The sequence below is a fragment of the Sander lucioperca genome, chromosome 7 (assembly GCF_008315115.2).
Source record: "Sander lucioperca isolate FBNREF2018 chromosome 7, SLUC_FBN_1.2, whole genome shotgun sequence".
NCBI classification, from domain to species: domain Eukaryota; kingdom Metazoa; phylum Chordata; class Actinopteri; order Perciformes; family Percidae; genus Sander; species Sander lucioperca.
This window is the reverse complement of record NC_050179.1, coordinates 11083537-11105109: the sequence shown is the minus strand read 5'-3', so window position 1 is coordinate 11105109 and position 21573 is coordinate 11083537. Positions and strand designations below refer to the sequence as shown.

The 21573-nt window shown below is 41.1% G+C and overlaps 2 protein-coding genes and 1 long non-coding RNA gene across 11 annotated transcripts; 1 reads left to right on the top strand and 2 right to left on the bottom strand.

The window, feature by feature from the left end:
• Positions 1 to 62: 62 nt before the first annotated feature.
• On the bottom strand, positions 63 to 6177 carry lctlb (lactase-like b). Of its 9 annotated transcripts, none has more exons than XR_004897935.1 (16): positions 5889 to 6177; positions 4421 to 4423; positions 4134 to 4294; positions 3952 to 4039; positions 3733 to 3842; positions 3508 to 3636; positions 3263 to 3358; positions 3121 to 3175; positions 2862 to 3023; positions 2513 to 2793; positions 2247 to 2373; positions 1951 to 2150; positions 1725 to 1788; positions 1382 to 1455; positions 682 to 726; positions 63 to 515 (listed from the first exon to the last, which is right to left on the bottom strand). XR_004897935.1 is itself a non-coding variant. In XM_036003540.1 (15 exons), exons 1-15 carry the CDS (start codon positions 6160 to 6162, stop codon positions 400 to 402), a joined length of 1911 nt encoding a protein of 636 aa, XP_035859433.1. In that variant the 5' UTR covers positions 6163 to 6177; the 3' UTR covers positions 63 to 399. The 9 variants fall into 9 exon arrangements, 7 of the variants coding, with proteins under 7 accessions (XP_035859433.1, XP_035859437.1, XP_031138463.1 ...); XR_004102086.2 differs by having other exon boundaries at positions 4421 to 4607; positions 5889 to 5954; XM_036003540.1 differs by lacking the exon at positions 1382 to 1455.
• Positions 6178 to 6340: 163 nt separating this feature from the next.
• On the bottom strand, positions 6341 to 9070 carry snapc5 (small nuclear RNA activating complex, polypeptide 5). The gene is made up of 4 exons (XM_031282607.2): positions 8830 to 9070; positions 8176 to 8303; positions 8011 to 8091; positions 6341 to 6948 (listed from the first exon to the last, which is right to left on the bottom strand). Exons 2-4 carry the CDS (start codon positions 8263 to 8265, stop codon positions 6763 to 6765), a joined length of 357 nt encoding a protein of 118 aa, XP_031138467.1. The 5' UTR covers positions 8266 to 8303; positions 8830 to 9070; the 3' UTR covers positions 6341 to 6762.
• Positions 9071 to 9297: 227 nt separating this feature from the next.
• LOC116038323 lies at positions 9298 to 11529 on the top strand. The gene is made up of 3 exons (XR_004102087.2): positions 9298 to 9485; positions 10746 to 10810; positions 11220 to 11529. It is a non-coding gene; the product is annotated as an uncharacterized LOC116038323 (long non-coding RNA).
• The last annotated feature ends 10044 nt before the right edge of the window (positions 11530 to 21573 follow it).

Sequence of the window (21573 nt, the reverse complement as noted above, 5' to 3'; positions counted from 1 at the left end):
TGCATCTTTATTATCACATTTGCAGATTTTTTTTTTTTTTTAAATGTTCAATATAGCAGTTGAAAGATTTTGAAAAGTTTTTTTGCTGAACAACTTAAAACAATAGATCACAAGGGCTGTTTGCAATGGTAATATTCCACAACAATATTGTAATAAGAAAATCCAACATGTTGCAGGGCTATGCACACTGTTTGAGTGTCTGGTACTAAATTGATTTTTAAAAGGCTTAACCAACATTTTTACAGCAAACACTGTATGCACATCAACTGAATGAAGTCACTAATTCCATCGAAATTCAGTTCAAATAATGTATTTATGTTCACACATGATCCATGAAAGAAAAGGTGTGTGTGTGTGTGTGTGTGTGTGTGTGTGTGTGATTGTAAACAAGCACACTGTCTAGTTCCGCCTCCGCAGCAGGAACATAAGGAAGACGGCACTGAGCAAAATAGAGAGTGTGCACACAGTGGGAACAACGATCTCAGTTACCATCTCCATGTGGCTGGTCAAAGGGTCTGCAAAATACACACACATACATTAACGATTCACTGGTATTATTATGTAATTCAGACATTGCTTATGAAGGGAGTGCTGCAAGCACAGCACTCAAAGGGTTAATATTTTCCCCCTAAATCAAATCATCCTTTATCTGATTTATAGTGAGCATGAGTGATTCCTTACCATGTATAAGTCTTAGAATATTGGCAGCAGTACTCCGCTGTTCCTCTAATAAAAAAAGAGACAGTACTTAGAGTTGATTACCAACACTTTAACCCTTTGAGAACTGCATGCAGCTACTGGGGAATATTTCAGAAAGCAGCATTTGCACAATGGCCAGATAAAAGTCAAATCTTAAGAAATTGCATTATTACCAGTCATCAACTGGCATGGCTGAATCATGTTCCTTAACCTCATGTTGAAGTTTGCTTTTCTAAATTCAATTCCAATATATCAGACACTTTCACTGGTATTATAGCCTGGGTAAACCCTGACGAACTTCCGGCAAATTTGAGATTTGCTCTGCAAGTGTCAACCAGGCTACTGGTATTATGTTATCTGGGTAAATTTATATTTTTTATAAAAAAAATGCTTTGTGAAAAACCCTGTAGGCACAAGTCCACAGATAAGCTTTTTGCTTACTGAGTTTTTGTCAAAGCTGCTGTGAAATTTAAAGGGCTGCTCTTGGTTGCAAATTACATTCAAGCACACTAGTAAAACATCAGATAAGTGAAGACGTAGTTGAACACACGGAGCACAAGCTTGTTTCAGAGGCATATTTTAGCATTAAACTGCAAAGGCTTAATTCTGTTAGGCGGATTTGAAATAGCACAATCACAAAGCAACAAAAAAAAAAAAACTGACTTAAATGGAAGACATATACCCTCAAGTTCTAAACTTCATCATGCACTGGCCAAACCTTTGGCATTTCTGCATGTTCCTTGGATTTTCTTCTAGCTGGAGGGGCAAACAAAAAAGATATCTTAGATATTCTGTCAGAGATTTTGTTAATTATGTTTTATACTTCCATCATTCAAATTTGCCTAATAATTTGTTCATGTGTTTTCTGAGGTGCAGCAACACATAGTCAAGTCAAATTATAACACTTGATCTCATTTGCATTTAAAAACGATTGGTTAGGTCAGAATCTTTATTTGTTTACCCCAGCTAGTTGTTCACCTCTGATCATTGATAAACATGGTCAGGGCTGTTCTTGACGAACTGACCTGCAGCTAGGAGCTGATTGCTTGAGGAACAGGTCTCAATAGCCTTCCTCCTCCAGTTCTCAACCTGTCGAGGTTTACAATGCAATGGCATATCATCACTGAAATGATATATGTGGCACAATAGAGCATGAACCAATTAATCGGAATGTTTAAGAAGAATATCTGAAATGTTTGTCTGGAAAGGATAAGAGGCAGGTCTTTGTCTTGACCACGTTGTGTCTCTTACCTCTCTCTGATTGGGAAATCCATTGGAGCTGATGACGCGTTTGTAAAACTGAACAGAGGCTTTGGGATAGCGAGGCTTGTTTTTGTTCCTGAAGTCCACATAGTACAAGCCAAACCTCTCGGAGTAGCCTTCATCCCACTCAAACTTGTCCAGCAGGGACCATGCGGTGTAGCCCTTCACATTGACTCCATCTTTGATAGCTTAATGACACAACAGAGAGTGAGTTGACCACAAAAGGATTGGGCTTTCAAATGACCAAACAAAAGAAAGGCACAGGTGCTTATGAGCTCACTCACCTTTCAGCATCTCATTGATGTAGTCTTTATAATACTGTATCCTCCAGTCATCACACAGCTCTGTACATAACATCTTCTCAGAGACTCCATTCTCAGTAACATAAATCATTGGGTTTCCATACTGAATCTAGATGGGGAACAAATCAATATGCAATAAGTTGCCTATATGTAATTTAACTAGGACTGCAGTGTGCTAAGATCATTTCAGCTTTGGCACAAATGTCAACAAGTCTGTTCCATCATTTACTATAGCCTATTCAAGTCACCTTGACAAAATTGAGCAGACGTCTGAAACCCCAAGGCACGGAATAGAGCCACTCAGACCCGGGGTCAGGCCATCGCGGGTCAACCAGCTCTGCCAGGTCACGGTCAGTGAAGTAGCTGCTGCTGCTGCTTCGACCTGATGGGTTGTTCTTTTGGGTGATGTAGCGGGTGGTGAAATGGCCGATGCCGAGGAAGTCACAGGTCCCCTTGATGTAGCTCTTCTCTTGGGTGGAAAATGTTGGCAGGCGAGACGTCCCAAGGCCCTGTTGGACACTCTTCCTTCCTGCACACACGAGTAGTGATTAGTTATTTCCCCAAATGACCAATATTACTGTTTACAATTTAACTCACCAATGAAGTCTTTCATCACTTGAGGGTAGTCTCCGTGAAAGATGGGTGTGGCAAACCAGCCCAGGTAGAACTGGACATATCTCTCAGCTGCTTCAATGTCTTTCTGGTTGCTCATATCCACCGGCTCTCCCCAATCTCCAGACAGAGAGATGCCAACCAGACCTGCAGATGTGAACAGCAGCTCTCAACACTAAGACAGACAGTACTGTTGAGAGGCAAATATTGAATTAAGTTACTTTCAGAGTTTGACCTTGTTTACCTTTTTGTTTTGCCCTCCATTGTGTATCATAAGTATGCCAAACTTTAGCATGTGCCTATGAAAAGGATTAGTATTATTATGAATAGAATTTACATTTCAGTGCCAAGTGGCACATTATATATATATATATACATTATACTACCTTGATTATGTGATGTGCAGCCCTGTATGCCCCTGTTCCTCTCAGTCTTAGTCCAGGAGCATGCTCGCCAGTCTCATAGCCTTCAACTGCTACAGACTAAAGCAGGTTAGCAGATTATTAGTGGGATAATAGTGCTTTCAGTAACAGCTAGATACATATTAATCCAAGCTCTATGATAAAAACAAATGATATGGTACAAGGCAGGTGTGAATGTAAAACCTGAAAATCATTTCTTTTAAACATACCCAGGGATTGTTGAAAGTCATCCAGTACTTGACTCGGTTGCCAAATCTTTCAAAGCACAGGTTAGCAAATTCATTGAAATGATTGACCAAGCTTATATTCTGCCATCCACCATATTTCTCCTGTAAGACCTAGTAAAGCAAAGAGTACAGTAACTCGGTAAAGAAAAATGGTGCTGTAACGCAAAAAGGCTGAAGTTTGGGATTATTGATGTTTTGTATACCAACCTGTGGAAGATCCCAGTGATACAAAGTTACAACGGGAGTGATCTTGCTCTCCAGCAGCTGGTCAATCAGTCCATCATAGTACTGTATTCCTTTTTCATTTATATGGTCAGCTGCAAATGGTATTAAAGTGTAGATAATTTCTCTGTTTAAGCAATTAACAAATTAAATCACACACAGCAGTTAAGTTGCAAACGGCTTGAATTAACAGCAGTAACTCACACTTTATGCCAGTGGGGATGAGTCTAGGCCAGGATATGGAGAAGCGATAGTGGTTAAGCTTCAGCTCCTTCATCAGAGAAACATCATCCTGTACAACACACGCAAGTGAAATATTCAGATTTCCTTTCGCCCCCCTCTGGTCTCTCCATATCTCTCAGACACACCACACTTGATCACCCCACCTTGACTTTGTGGTAGCCCTCACAAGAGGAGTCCCCGGTGTCATTTTGTTGTATTTTGCCTTTCTTATGACTGAACACGTCCCAGATGCTCAGTCCTTTTCCATCTTTGTCCCAGGCTCCTTCTGTTTGATAGGCTGAACTTCCGGCACCCCATGAAAATCCTAATAAATACAACATTGGCAACAACCACCAGATGACCAACTCTTATGGGAGGATATAATACCACCAATTACTAAATCATTAAAATGCACTGCCTCTATCCCACTGAAGAGAAAAGTTGTGTTTACCAGCTGGAAAAGTGCCATAATAGAAGGAGCTGTGGTCGTTCTTTGTCCAGTCGATGTCCTCAGCCGAAGACAGACACAGCACCAACACAAACACATGGCACACACTGAATGCACAGCGGGGCAGCATGGTACTCCTGAGCCTGCAGCACAGTCACTGTCGGGTTAGGCTCTAGTCACTCACTGACGTCTGCACACAGAGGAGCAGTGGTGGAAGAAGTATTCAGATCCTTGACTACGTAATACATAATACCACACTGTAGAAATACTTTGTTACAAGTAAAAGTCCTGCATTTAAAATGTTACTAAGTATCATCAAAGTATGTAAGTATCATCAGAAAAATGTATTTAAAGTTGAGTACAAGTACTCAATGCAGAAAAATCCTCACATTTTAGAAACTAGAAAAGATTAAAACAGTTCTGTCAATCAACTAAGTTTTTAATCGGCTAATCAGTTCAGCTGTACTTGTAGGCCTGTATATTGTTGGGCAGTTCAATTTATAATAAAACATTGTATTTTATAAACTACATGGGTTTTGTGTGCAAAAATGAATTTAATAAAGTAATTTGTAAAGTCACTAGTAACTAAAGCTGTCAGATTAATGTTGTAAAAAATGTAGTGGAGTAGAAGTAGAAAGTGGCATGAAAAGAAAACACTCAAGTAAAGTACAAGTACCTAAGTATTTGTACTTAAGTACTGTTGAGTAAATATACTTAGTGACATTCCACCACTGCAGAGGAGAAGCATTTAGCATCACCTCTTAATCCCAATAACAAGCTTGATCTGTAGCAAACATGCTATATCTAAGACACATACACACACATGCTACCTCTTTTCTAAAAAAACCAAAAAAAGTAAAATTAGTAACAGAAAGAAAAATCATAAAATAATTACAATAAACTGTCATCAAACAGTCTGAAAGCATCCAATGTAATGGACTATGGGGGTCCTGCATCCCTAATGCAGAGCCAAATACCCTTTTTCAAATTCAATGGAGTGTGAGCTCATCTTGCTGAGGCAGACAGATCCCATACAAACTATGGTTTCACCTCTGTAAGCAAAGTTAATGTGAGAGGTTGATATATTTACAGTGCACAATCACAGTATTGACAGTGGATGAACCTTTCCACACATTGACTAAATGTGAACGTTCATAACTTCATCATTTGACAATTATAAGGAAATGAATGCTATTTGTTACATTGTCATGGTTAATGTCCAGATTTGAGTCCTCCCAACTCACTTTGGGAAATATGGTAAAATCTTAGACATATAACTAAGAAAAATCTAAAGCTCCTGCTGCAATTAGGAATACTAATTGTAATACATTCCTGTTCACCTGTTCTTCCCCAGATATATAATTTCTCATTTAAGCATTTTTGTTTCCATATTCCTGCAAATAATTTTTAATCGCTAGTGCAAAATCAATAACATTTGATTCACAATGTACTGAATAAGATGTCCAATTACCTGTGTACCTTATGAAGAATTCATTTGCAGCAGGTGTGTGTGCTGAGCTTGAATCCCTGGGTGCACTGCTCTCCTGGAACAGCAGACCACGTAGAAAGCTGAATATATCTATTGGTGCAATCTCTATTGTACGTCGCCTGTTGTAGCACCACCCTTCTCCAGAGCTGTCCCTGCTGTCAGTGTGAAAGCTGGTCTTATTGTGAAGCTCACTGCATTGTTTTAGCTGTTTAGAAATTGCTGAATGGTTTGCTAGTGGAAAGTGTTTGCACTGCATTACCCATTGGCCTGGGTCAGGTTAGGACAATTTTACATAGGTAGTACCTTAATGGAAAATGGGATGTATCCTCTTATTGCTCATATGCAAACATTTATTAATCTGAAAAATATTACTGTATGTTGTGAAGAATGTTGGCATAAAACTAGAAGTGTACATTGTAAAAATCAATCCGATAAACCCTATGCAAAACATTTTATTTTGTGCTTACAATTATCATCTCTTACATAAGGCATACACACTATCTTCTTATATGGCCCAGCCATACATTTTAATGCTAATCCTCAAAATGCACAATATGTCTAGTAAGCTATAAGCACCTAATAACACTGTCTTACTGCATTTCAGTGAGATATTTCTCACAAAATTTGACACATAAATTCTAACATGGTTTGGTGTGCAGGATGACATGCCTTAAATCAGGCTAAGGAGAGGGTACTGTTAGCACCACACATCATCAAACTGTAACTGTTACTCACTCCATCCAAATAAATTAAACTTCATAAGTGATAAACAGGTGAACAAATAAACAGATGTCCGTTAACATGTGGTTCTTCTTCAGTGGTGCAAATATTGAAGCCCCATGAAACACTGAGAATCTCAGTAATCATCTTCCTCATCGTCCTCAGGCACAAACTCAAACTCAAGCTCATTGTCATCTTCTTCATCATCCTCCTCATCTTCATCCTCATCATCATCTTCCTCCTCCATATCAAAATCTACAGCAGCATTCAGTAGCAGTTTGGTTCGATTGATCTCGCTCTCATCATCAAGGTTAATATGAACCTGAAACAAAATAACAAACATGAAACTGTTGACCACTTTTAAATGAAATCTTAAAAAGTGCAAACTAAGTGTGCAAGACAGAACTTTAAAAAAAAGTTATGAAACCAGGAAACAACCTTTGTAAAATATTATCATGCTGCTAATTTTCAGTCATTTAACATTACTCTGGACACGGTTATATTTTCATGACAAAACAAAGCTCAAATCAATGTGAGAGTACATGTCTAGCTGAGTAAGTCTTTGTGAATTGTTTTCAATGACTCTGCACCAATAAGCACCTACATGACTCTTGTAGTTGTAGTTTATGACTGTGCACATTTAAACTTTTCATGGGCATACCTGGTTGTGCCTTAAAAGTAACTGGTAGCAATTTGAGTCTAAAACTGTTAGCCAACACGTTTGAAATACTGTTCAATCATGATCATGTCACTAATGAAATATATATAGTGTATTAGCTGCAGAAAGGAGAGGCGTTTTTGACTAAAAAACAAATTATTTACGTAATTATCTGAATCACTGAATGACACAAACAAGCTTCTGAAGAAGGCTACATAAGTTTCTGAGTGAAGGAAATAATGAAAACAAAAACAGTCGTGAAATGTGAATATTCCCCAAAAGTTGAGGGATTCAAAATAACCCAGTGAACTAAGCAACACTTCTGCTAGAGAAATATGATTACATGGCGAGGTATACCTCAGTCGTACTATCTGTAAACTGGGGTGGTAAAAGTAATCAGATTGCTGCAACACACAAACATGTTTACCCATTTTCTGTCTTAATGTTATTACTCAGAGTAACCTGACTTTTGTGTGGATATAAATGTAATCAATATCATTGAGGTTATGCAGGCCTGCAAACTATAACACCTCAGCAAGACAGTACAGAAGTGTAGTGTAGTGAAAACCTCTGATCTTCAATTTCAACGAACCAATGTAAATGTGAATAAATCAACAAACAAGCAAAAAAATATTATAATTTAAGAATATCTTAATATGACAGATTGTGAGCTATGAGCATTTAGCAGGGTTGTCCCCAGGTGTTCTCTCTGGTACAGTGATTTACCTCAGTTTCTGGAGAAGAGCGTTGAGAGGCTCCTTCTTCTGTTTGAGCGCTAATGATAGATTTCAAGGCCCCTTCTTCAAACTGAAACACAGAGTGAATACATAATATATAAACCACATGTACCGCACAAACCCCTACACTCATTCTGTGAACTCTCTCACTCACCTTCAACCTGTTCAGCTGGTCTTGTAGCATGACTTTGATTTTGAGGAGAGTCTCCTCTTCCTTCTTCAACTCCTGCAGACGGCTGTGCATCTTTACTGGTACTGCTGCAGTCAGACCATTCCTCTACACTGGAAGGGAAGAGATCAGTAGCTAGGGATACACTGTCATGTCAGATGTTGATAACAAAGGGGTTGGCAACGTTTTCAACCTGTCCAAATGTCTGCTTTACAACTTGTATTGGACAGCAAGTATCTTCACTGAAATCATTGAGGATTCTTACAAGTATGCTTGTCCAAACTGTGTGGAATATGACGAGAAGATATAGCTAGTTTGCTGTTTCATCCTGTTCCTATCCCATTTCTTTAACGTTAGATTCCATTCATCAGCTTAACAGCCACTGTAACGTTAGTTGGCTGAAGTATGAAACAGTACAATATGGTAATGCTTTTCCCACATCTAGTTACGAACGACGTTTAATCTCAACAGCAGTACAGATTGTGTCAAATTTAAAACATGGTGAATAGATTGTATTGTGATTTGTTACTGCTAACTAACTTACGGAAAAACAATTTGGCTAAGTACGTTAACGTTAGCGGCACCCCAAACTGATTCGTTCCACACAGGCAATAATAAAACCCAGTTTGAGACTATTACCTTTGTTTTTAAATTCTGCCTACTGCTCCATATTAACGGCGAAATCGGTGTTAAACAAGATAACGTACTTCCGAGAGTTTTTGTTTTGAATACTGATAGCTTAGCTGTTATGCTACAGATACAGCTACTAGCTAAAGTTTGGTTCCTGTGGTTATGCGGTCATATCCGGACACATTGTAACATTAAATGCTATCGGAAATTTCCAACTTTTGTCTTGGGAACGAACGATCTATGGGACTGTCAGAGCAGAGGTTTACTAGCTAACGTTACAATTGTTAAAGTAACCTCCGTTTTTATAATACATCCATGCTTGAATCCCGTGGTTCTGCAACAACCATTTATGACAACGTCCGACTGTGAAAGTAATTTGCTGTTAGAAGTCCAAAAGTTTTTACGAACCTGTTGCCAGAAAATAATTAGAAAAAATGGCTTTACACATTGCAGAATTTAAAAAAATGTTTATCATACTTTTGTTCCGCTGTTCATTTTGTTAATTAAATTCAGTCAAAAATAATCCACAACTCCACTGCCTTTAATCACAGAAATACGACATCACGAGAGGCACCTAAAGGCAGCATTAATAGTGGAGGAACTTTGATTCTGGCGACATCTTGTGGTCAAACGACGGTAATGGCCTTGAGGCAATATCATCGAGGGTAAAGGTTGAGACTGTTTGGTAATTATTTGAACAAAATGTGGTTGTTCCATTCTTGTCTAAGGGACGGCAATGTTTGGCTATTGCTGTTCCCAGTCGAATAGTTAACGTTAGCGGAACACATAATAGGCTAACGTGAAGCTATGCTTACCTAAGTGCCTGTAAGTAACGTTACCCTAACGTTAGTTGTTTGGCCAGATGGAAAATTAACGTTAATAGTTAGCTAGCCGGGCTATTGAATGTGTATTAATGCAGCCATTTCTTTTTAGTCGGTTATCAATGGCTGTCCTCTTTTCTACAGAAAGGTTTGAAGTGGCAGGTGTCAACTTTACTGCACTAGGAGGCTAATTTGTAACAAATGTAGTTCATGGTGTTAGTCTCCCTCATAAAACATAAGGGTCACACTGTTGGAAGGCAAATAGGCCTTAAAAACGAGGCCTGCTTGCTACTTCACCATACTAATGTGCAGGTGTAAATTTGCCTTTCATGCTGGCGTGTCTCCAAATAGTGGCTTTTCTTTATGATAACCAAGACTAAAAGAGAGTGACACTTAAATAACAAAAGTTTGCATGCTTTGACAATAAATTGGTTATAAAACCAGATTGCTGACAATATCTGTGCTAGTTTATGTTAAGTAAGCGGTGATCGTTGTCATGGTACAGAACCACCTACGATTTCCACGATGGAGCAGCCCTCAATTTTTATTCATGTATGCTGCCCCAAGTAAATATTCAGCAGTCTTGCATATTACCTAGAAAGCATGGAAATCTCCCCTAAATCCCCCAAACCCCCATTACACTGAAAGGGAGCACGTAACTGTAGATACCGAATTGAGTTAAAACTTAAATAAATCACAGATGGAACTCATTTATGTGAACAAGATCTGAAACGGCTCTTAATCAGTCTTCAAAAATGTTAGAAGAGCCCATTAGGTTCTTTATAGGATTCCTTGACTAAGTCCATCCAGATGTGTGCATTGATAATCACAGCACGCAGGCAGGATTGGAGACTAACAATACAGCCCAGCCAAAAGGAGAGACCTAGCCTATCTGTCTCTGTTTACACACACACACACACACACACACACACACACACACACACACACACACACACATACACACACACCCTCATGGCACATGTGTGAATGTCTAAATAGTCTTCCCTTTTTGTGAATCTGCATGCTTTTTTAGCTCATCTGTAAACTGCACTGCTATCCTTTCATTTCACTTTGTAGAAATACAGTTTGTTGTCTGTGCTTCAGGTGAGAAGCAGCAGCTGTCCAGTGCCACCACTAAAGACCCAGGAGCACTTGCAGTAACACAGCAGGTATATATTAGGTATGTCAATGTCAATACTGTTCTGAACTGTGCTTCTCTGAGCTGCGCTGCAAGTAGGCATGTGCCAATAGATGTTATAGTTCTTAGTCATTATTTTTTTCCAAAATGATTGCACTAAACTGTATCAATCCTACTATTTCAGAATTATTTTAGCGTAAAATGTAATTAAAACATCCAGTACGTCGGTGACCTACAAGACTAATTTATATCATAACATTGAATTTTAGAACTTGTTGCAGTGTAAAACAGTTTGCATGCAAAAAACAAAATAGGTCCTGCCCCTTTTACTGTAATGACCACGGTTCAACAAAATATTGTACACCTGTTTCAGTGAATGTAGTGTGACACATGAGGGGGTGTGTTTGTGTGACGCTAATTTAGCCCGGCCTGTCCGGCAGGTGAAAGAGATTGGGATTGATTCCGGAAGGAGGAAGACCGCACCCAGCGCCACGAGGGGGCAAAAGGGGGCTTTGCCCCCTCAGTTGTATTTTCTGCCCCCTTGTTAAAACATACAAACACAACAACACAATTACTTTTACAAGGTCTCCATGGTGCCTTTATCGCAGGGGGCTTTCAACTACTAACAATGTAATCCCATCCAGGCGATATTTGACACAGAGAGCGACCACTCCAGCCATCCTCTTACTTCATTCGTATGTCCATGATTTTAACCCCCTTATAAAAGCTGCTTTGCTGCGCTCAGACCATTGCCGGTAGCCTAGCAACGCGATTTGTGTACATGTCTTTCGACAAGGCGGCTGCATTATTAGAAGCTAGAGCAAGCTAGATTTGGACATGAGTGATGGAGAATCGGATCGGGGAGAGATCAATGACCCGTCATTTTAATCTGATGAGGAATCTTAATCTGATGACGAGGAGTACCCAGCTACCTGTATCATCACAGCGCAGCAGCCCTCAGACGCTGACGGACAGGTGTTTACAGTTACAGTCTAGTGATAGACATCCTAGTTAGATGTAACTCGTGTAACGAGTTTTAAAGGGGTGATAGAATGCAAAACCGATTTTACCTTGTCATAGTTGAATAACGACAGTTCGGTGGGTAAATAGGACATACATAGAAGCTCAAAATCCCATTGATACCCCTATCCTCTGCAAATCTCACATTTTGAAACTGCCGCTGAAAACGGGCGAATCGCAACAAAGCTGGAAGCTGACGCCAGCATCCCAACTCCTAGTCTTTGTCACGCCCCAACATTTGCATAGGCTACACCACTGACCTGAGGTCAGCTTAGTCTTCTGAATCTAGCTAGGTCATGCAGATCTCCAGAGGTAAGCTATTTAAATACTAAATTCACTTCTGAGACTTTTTTATGCGAGAAATCAACTATGTAGAGGTCAAATATGGGCCGTTTTACGAAAATTGATGGCTAATTGCAAATTTTGTCCGACTGTGTGTCGCAGTTCAGCAGGAGCTCAGCAGGCTACGTGACAGCAGTCGGTGCTGCCTTGCCGCCCGGCGTGCCCTACTTCATAGACTCGCTGTGAGCTAGCTGGATCTCCGTCACGAAGGGAAGACCGCGGCGCTCCATACCTGCGCAAAGTCACCGGTTCTGGGTTACTGGACTACAAAATGCCGAGGCCCTGTCAGCTAGCCGCGATTCATAGGATTGAAGGGACAGTAGCAGCTAACGAAATCCCTAATGTTCACAAAAATGCATTAAAGTGCCCATATTATGAAAAAATCACTTTTTCTGGGATTTGGGGTGTTATGTTGTGTCTCTGGTGCTTCCACACACATACAAACTTTGAAAAAAATCCATCCATGCTGTTTAGAGTGAGATACGGTTTCTGAATGTGTCCTGCCTTCAGTCTCTGGGTGAGCTGTTCAAAATCGGCACGGCTTGTGACGTCACAAGCCGAAACGAGCAGGCTAACAGCAACCATTAGCTCGTAGCATGCTAACGCTAATGCTAACGCTAGCATGCTACCTCGTTCTCAATAGCAAAGCACTGCTACAACACACACAAGTTCACCATAATCTACAAAAGAACTACTTACATGTGCGCCCTTATTTAGAAGTCTCCCAGCTAATCCTGCCTTGTAACTGACCAAAGTTGTAGAAACAGCCTTTCTTTTACTGTCTATGGAGCTAGCTAGCTGACATGATCTACATCTGAGCTACTGCACATGTGCAGTGCAATCAAAGATAGTACAGAAGAAGAAGAAGAAAAGAGGTCTCACTCTGTAGCTAAAACAGAGACCAGCTGAAAAGAGGATCTGCAGCAGTGAGAGAGAGCACTGCAGTACAACAAAAATATGGTGTTTTTTGAAAATTAAACCATGTAAACCTATTCTGGTACAACCTTAAAATACAATATGAACCTGAAAATGAGCATAATATGGCTGCTTTAAATTGAAATCGGACATCATAGTTAGCTTTATAAGACCTTGGGGTAGATGTTATATAAGTGGCGTGACGAAATTCAAACTGTAAATATACTTTAATTATGCCGAAAGTTAAGCTAACTAGCCGCGATCTGTACACATAGGATTGAAGGGACAGTAGCAGCTAACGAAATCCCTAATGTTCACAAAAATGCATTAAATTGAAATCGGACACCATTGTTAGCTTTATAAGACCTTGGGGTATATGTTATGTAAGTGGCGCGACGAAATTCAAACTAAATATACTCTAGTTATGCCGGCAGCTGGCAGCCAGCCAGCTCCGCGGAGCCCCGAGCCCCAGTAGCCCAGTAGCCGAGAAACGGTGACTTTAACTGGGTATGGAGGTTGCCGTTTTCTCGTCAGACTGTGTGGAGCTCCTAAAGTCCGACACGTCTTACCAAATTTGCAATTAGCCATCAATTTTCATAAAACGGCCCATATTTGACTTTTATATAGTTGATTTCTTGCATAAAAAAGTCTCAGAAGTGAATTTAATAACAAAATTGCCCGACAGACAACGTATAACTTTGCAGTGTCTGAAATATGAGACCTGCTGTCTCATCTCCATTGTGTTTCTATGGGGTTCGCTCAAACCAATCAGCGCGCAGCTCATCTAAATATTCATGAGCATACCATATTTGGAAGAAAAGCTCTTGTTCCAAATAGATCCATTTTCACAGGGTAGTTAAGGGCCTAATAAAATAGCATTCGGGCAATTTTCAGCCCAACCAATGTTACATATCCTATTAGGAGACCTTAAGGAACAGTGTGAAATACCCTATATAATCATTCTATCACCCCTTTAAAACTTTGACTTTATCAAGTCGTAATTATTTAAAAAATAGATAAAAATGGACAACTTAACTGCTTCAAGAAATGCCATATTCACGTGGTCTGACCCTGTTGCTGCAGCGGGTAAAGCCTGGGTAAATGAGTTATTTTTAGCCTACTTTATGAAGGAAAAGAAATCGCCCCCTCGCAATTTTTATCTGCCCCCTTAGTTATTTTACCCTGGCGCCAGGCCTGAGGAAGATGGAAACAAACCACACTACCACACGAAGAACACTATTGTAGACAAAGACGCTGAAAGACTATTCTCGTTTCCCCACAACACAAGTTTGTAAATACACCTTTTAAAACCTGAACTACAGCAAAGAGAGCGGGGGACGCTGGAGAGCGGACGCGGAATAGCAGACGTAGAGCCGATGCCAGCAACCATCTTCGGACGCGAACTAAAACAGCGGCTGGGTGAGTCAGTTTAACACAGCACAACCCCTCTTAGGTAGGAAAGTATCACTCATCCAGGCAAGCACAGGTCTCATTCTCACGTTAAATGCATCATGCAGGGAGAGGAGACCAAAGCCATTAATGTTACGAGCTAGGTTAGCCTTTAGTAGCAGTGTTCCTTTGTTCTACGAGCCCAGGTTAGCTTAGCTTTGTAACACCATATTCAGAGGTGAATTAAAGCAGTTGAAACCTAGCAGGTTTTACCAAAAATACAAAGAGTCATGATCTTTGCAAGGAAAGAAGTCATGCAGTGATGTTTCTGATGTATCTCCGTCAACTGTTAAACTGCTACTGAGGGAAATAGTCAAGATTGGAATCCATTAAATTTGTGTCGTCAACTAATGGACTAATTGACTGTTTATTACAGCACTGTTCATTTGCCGTGTAGTGGTAAGTGACCATGTACAAGAACATTATTGTTTTGAGAGCCAAGCACATAGTGAGCCTTGGGAGGGTGAAACTGGAGCTGTGTGTCGGTGTACTAGAGACCTTAAGGATTTGGGGGTCAGACGAAAAGGTGCTCTGAGGCCTTCCCCCCCACTATCGCAGCTGCCACCCTCCCAGCACACACATGAGAGGCCCCACTCTGGCATGAGGGTTTTACTTGGAGCTTGTTTCAGCAGCTAGAAGGTGGCTAATACTGCACAGTTATCACTCTGCTCCTTGAGAGCTACAGTTGCTTTTTCCTTGTCATCACGGGGACTCTGTTGCTGCTACATTGCAATTTCTCCCCAATCAAAACTTTCCTTGGCAGGGCTTGAGCCTAGTGCTGAAGCCTGGTGGCAGCTGAGGGGGTCAGTCGCCCTGCATGCCGCTGCGAGTGCTGCTTGTGCAGCGTTTGAAGGTGCTCCCAACATCTGTGGAATGCCGTGCTAGGCGTGTTGGATGAGGACCCTCCCTAAAGGGAGAGGAGGAAAGGAGGCAGGGAACAAGAGAGAGAAGAGGGGGGTGACCTTTGAACAGTGCAGTCAGGAAGTAATGACTTCATTTTCAATTGTGGCAGTAAACACAGAGTAAGAACATGGAAATAGAGGAGGGAAGATGGCGAAGGAGAGAGGGAGTGAAGATAATGATACAGATTGTAAGGTGAGCCCCAGAGAGATAAGATTGTAAACAGCAGTGAAGCGCTTGTGAAGTTGATGGCGTTGGTGAGTCACTGGGGAATCATGGGCTCTCTTGCAATCACAGCTGAGGAAAACCAGATCATGGCCAGCATTGCCTGTCATTTGTGTCTGGGTCAGGAACAAGGCACCCAGTGTAACAGAGCTTTACACGCAAATGTGCTTGTGTATAACACAGTTTAACATTTTAGGTAATGTTTTACATTACAGTTATGCACTATAGGTCAAGCCTTCTATAGGAGGTGAAGGGAAAGATGAGGGTGACAGCTCCAGGATGTTCTCTCTTAAACTGTACAGTGATGTGGACAGGAGCCTCAGGCGCCTATCAATGGAAAGGACTCATGTGGAGATGAAGATATGTGGAGTAACCTTTGTTTTCAAGGAACTACCTCAACCTTTACATTTCCTGTCCTGAACTCCCACACACATATTCATGCAAATTGGCACGTACACGCAGCAGGAATAATGTATTAGAGGTCATTCATTTGTAATCAGCACAATCTTCTGCACGTACACAGAGCCAGAAAGATATGTTTGCATAATGTAGCAGAGAATACCTGGATGTGTAAGTGTACTGATACAGATTCATGTGTGCACAAATTAACATTGCCAGAAGTAGGAAACGTTCATATTTCATGTTATGTAATCATTGAAGTGAGTAGAAATTCTCTACATGTAAGTGAAGATGTAGAATAATTGTCCAGTTTAACTTCGTTCTTTGCACATTTAAACTTTTCACACTAAATCAGTCAGCTGCTTAATCCCAGTGGGCCTGCTGTCACGGCATCACAGAAGATGATTGATAATAGTGTTAAACACCAGATTAACCACAGCAGTGTGGTATGATCTGCAGTGTGTTTTTTGTCTATCAACACTCTTATGTATGTTTGTGTGTAACTGTATAGCTAGGTGCCCACTGCAGCTATGATGCTGTCCTCATTCGTCAAGCAAGTGTAGTAAAAGCCAAGTATTACTCCCTCGTCCAACTGGCAAACCTGATCATTGTTGCCATTAGCATTTTATTATTTGAAGCAATTACGTACTAGGAGATACTCTTGGTTTTGTGCCCTATTCATGACAAGCTCAGGAAAGCATATTTATCCCATGTTCAGATTTGATTTCAGTCTGCTTATGTGGTTTTTATTTGGCTTTTATAGTTGAACTGATCTGTCCAGAGAGGTTTAAGTACATTTAGTCAAATTGGAAAGGATGTGCAACATGTTGTGATCCCAGGGAAGTTAAAAAAGCATAGTGACAGAGTGGTGGAGGTCTGGTTCTCAGACATAGATCGGACGCATGGAAAACTGCAAAGGGGCTAAAAGCGCTGGCAGATCCTGGATGTAAGGCAATCCAATGTAACCACAGTAAAAGGCTGTTGATTTAGGGTGAGCTAAATTGAGTGAGCTTCTTTATGTTGCAGCCCCAGGGAATGCCTCAGATCATGGCATGAGGTTTGGGTTCTGATATGATGTGGTTTGGTCAGGGATGGCATGAGGGAGTTTGGGCTGAGGAGAATGCCTCTGTCACAGCTGAAGTTTGTAAACTAATTGACCACCCATACACAGCACTGCTGTTCCACTAGCCTTTCTCTCAAGACTGACAAACAAACCCAGAACTCAAGAACACCTCCACCAGACCAGGCCCATTGACTGTAGTGTGATTAATTACATTTTCCATTTTCCTCTCTCTCTCTCTTTCTTTCTTTTTTGCTCACTCTCTCACTCTCCTGAGCCTGGTGTATTAGTCTGCGTAGTTCACCTCCCTTGGTACCCTAAGTTAAACATCCTTGTAATGTCAAACCAGCCAGGAGGAAATCTACTGTTTTCCTTTTCTGCTGTAGTTTTTTTCTTTTCATAATGATTCATTATTAGTAAGTCTGCAGGCTCATTTTTCTTTTAGTGAGCCTTTTCAATCTCAAATATCCAACTGCCTGGTTACAAAATGTGGTGAAAGATGTTTTGGAGAAAGGTGAAAATAAACATATCCTTTTGACCCTATTCACCACAACCCAAAAGAGTAAAAATATGTCAGGGTTGTGAAATAAGACTCAGTACAGCACTGGGCAAAGGAAAGTCTGAGGTGCTGATGCCAAGGACAAAGGTCAAATGACAAACACAAGGTCAGATAGCTCCCATAGGACTAGCTGTGATCGTGACGTAGCATCAGCTAGATAACAGAGTGTAATCAACGTTTGTTTGTATGGGACTGTGTGTCATGTTCTAAAGGTAATGCAGGCCAAGCGGTTGGCTGGTTAATTTGCAGGTTAGAATGTGTTCCTGTGGGCTCAGTGTTTTGGCTGCCATCCCAGTTGTAGTTGGTGAGAGACTAAGCTGTTCTTATCATTTCATCTAAAGCAAATATTGACTACAGAGGTTTGGGCATTCCTCACATTCCTCATGAAAAGACCATAGCACAGGTACTGCTCTCCTGCCTTTCCCCTTGATTTCCTTACTCTATAACCAAGCCCTCAGCCAAAGCCATACAGTAGCCTATCACATTTCCCATAGCCATAGTGATGTTTAAACAAACTGTTAGATATTTAAAAATAAAAAGTTTGAGAAACATGAGAATTGATACCACTGTCACTGAAGCTACAGCTAGAGGACTGTTAGCTTAAAATGATGGAAATGGTAGAAATGGTGGGAAACTGCTAGCTTGACTCTGTCCAAATATAACAAAATCCACCTACCAGCACCTCTAACGCTGATTATTAACGTTATTAATTATCGTGTTTATTTAATCTGTTCAAAAACTCTTGTAAAAACCACATGGTATCAATCTCCTCATCTAACTTACGAAAAGGAAGAAAAGTGTATCTCCCAAAATGTCCAAATTTTACATTGACAAAAATGATTTCAAAGATTGTGGAATTTTTACTTGAATAGAAAACTGTAGACCATTTCCACATCACCTTAATCATGGTGTTATGTTATCATTGTATTCCCTCTGTGAAGTCCATGTGTATCTAATGAGGTGATGTCAGCAATCAGCTGTGAGCATGGCAGCCTATGCTAATAAAGCAGAGCAGGCCCATTGGTTGGAGGAATGTGTGAACACCGTGACAAAACCATTTATTTACAGGCACTTCCACAGTGAGGTCTAGCACCCGCAGCCCAACTGCAACCCCAGGGAAGACACAGCTGTGTGTGAACGTTGTAGCGCCAGCCCTGCTCACTTTGATCGCCCGACATGAGAGTGGCCCTGATCTCTAGGAACACCACCCATCTTGTCTGATATTCTGAGTGCACAAACTGAGACATTCCGGACGTGTGAACTGCCCGTGACAAATGATCACCCTTTGGGTTTTCAGCTTTCACATGCTGTGGGCTTTTTGGCACGAAGAAGTGGGTCTCGGGCTGAGAGTTTCCCCTCTACGACTTCAGTAACTGGAGCGGCACTACAGAATGTGGACAAGTCCTGATGTGGATTGTTATGTTAGAGAGAGCCTTTAAGGTGGGGCTATGATTTAATATTGACCTTTTTCAACACCGGACAGCCTGCATTCAGAACACTGACAGGACTGTGGAGACTGTTTGTCATTAAGTGGAATGATGACTGAATTAAATCAACTTGAATAATACATATCATAGGCACAGCACAAAATAAATGGGTTTCCTTTTAGTTTCAAGCCATAACCCTTAGAGAAGAGAGAAGTGAAAATAACATCTATTACTGCCAGATTAGTCACTGCATATTAGGGGGTGATGTTGGTTTTGATTGGATTCCAACTCTGCTCCAATGTCTTCTGCGGTTGCATGAAATATGTCCTTTTTAAATTCTCAACTGGTGTCACGAGGTGTGCTCCATGTTTTAAAAGGCGTCATAGAAGCCCATTGGCTTCTCCATTTCATTAAACAGGCCTTGCACTGTGCCATAACTGATGTCATTCCACTGTTTCCTGTCATTTTCCAGCTCAGGCACTGTTCCACATGCCCTTCTCCAAAGTCCGTCCAGTCAAACCCTGACATGATTGATTCTTTTACACTTCATTTGTAGCATTCATCAAAATTCCATTGAATCATGAAACTTTGGCTGATGACTGTCCAAGTAATCTAACCGCAGCAAAAGAAACGCTAGGTCCTCTTGGGACATAGATTTCCCCAATGAACTGATGACATTTGGTAGTACATCGAGAAAAAACAATACTGCATCGAAAATGTTCTGTCCCCATGCAGTCCTAACAAGTTTTCCTTGTAAAGTTTGCCTGACGCAGTTGTGCAAGATTCTCATTTTCCACCAGGACTGTTTAGAAGAAGAAATTGCAGTTAAAGTCACAAGCAATATTTGCATGAAGTTGCCCCCTCCCCACTTCTACTTTTGCTGCACTCTGGTGCAAATGGAGATTACTGCCAGATAAAGTCGACAGCAGATTTAACAAGAATGCTTCCAAGATCTTAACTACTCCTGTGCGTGTGTGAAAGCTTCATGTCTGCATTTGTGTGCTTACGTGTTTAATGTACTGTTAGTAGGCAGATCGTAATCGCAAATGTCATGTATGACCAGCTGTGGCGTGTCTGAGACATTGTCTGATTAAAATCCAGACACACACCTTGGATTAAAACGGATACTGAATCTCTGATTAAATCCTCAATGTCATTTTTCAGTTGCAGCAGAGAACATAATGAAGGTCAAGAAGATGGTTTCATATAAAACACACTAATGGGGAGACAGTGATGAATCAGACTGGTTTTCCTGCTTTCATTGATTGTCCATGGCATCATACTATTTGGTGTACATTGCTGATTGGAAAAGACAATGCATTATGACTGGCTTACATGTTGTATTTAAAGAGGACACCGAGAGGTAGCAGTGCATTCATCTTTTATTCATAGCTAGACTGTGTGAAAGTAGTTCTCTGCGACTGTGACTGTTACATTGTGGGACTAGGAGGAAGTGTTGTGAAGGGGCTGTGAGGGTGTTGCTAGGCAACAGGGTGGGCAACTTGGCGTAATGAGTGCAGGGCTCAGGAGTTGTCTGCTCAGTGTTCCAGGTCCTGACAAGAACAGACAGGCTGGCCTGGGACAGCCTGCATGGAGCTGCCACCACGGCCACCTGCTCACAGCAATCATCACCAGCGCTCCAGCCAGCCACCGATACAGCATACAGACCCAATTAAGAGCCCTGCATGTCCCCCTCCAGCCAGCCATCACTAACACTCCTGCAAGTCTGACAAGGCTGTCTTTTTTCCCTTTAGCAAATCTCTAATTAACAGCGTTGGTAGTGGTGAGGCCCGGGCTGTACAGAGCTGCCGAAAGGGGCTGGGACTGGGGTAATCAGCTTAAATACAGGTTTATTTCCTGCCCCCTGTGCCTTGTTACTTCCAGCAGAGATTGCATTCTTTTATCTGTTTATCTCCAATTTCCTCTGACTTGTAATGTGTCTCCTAGACACACTGTCACCTCCACTTAAGACCATGCTGGCTGCTCCTGCGATCAGATGGTTTCAGAGCAGTGATCAGAGTTAGTTTTGGCAGGGCATAGCTCTCAACAACATCTCTGTTTGTCTGTTCCATTACTGCCTTACCACCTCCTCCCTCCACTCCCACCTCACTAAAGGCCTCTGATCTGAGCTGGAGAGACACTACTGAATATCTTAAAGGATCAAAGATTCTCATATGGAAATATTCCCTTTCATCATATCATATTGAATCATTCATAGTTTTGTAAAAAAGTATCTTATTAAAGATATAGATCAATCACAGAGTTTTGTTCCTGTGTTCAGGCAGACGCCAGATTTTAATTTGTTAAATGAAAAAAAGGAAGAGAGAAAATTATATTGTGAAATGACCTCATTACCAGAGCCGGATTAAGAGAGCTGTGTGTTCCAGCCGAGAGCAGAGGAGGCGGAAGAATTTCCTTTCAGTGAGAGGTGTTATTGTTGGAGCCCTGTGCAGAGCCGCTGGATGAAATATCCTCTTCCCCAGTTTGGGATTGACTCT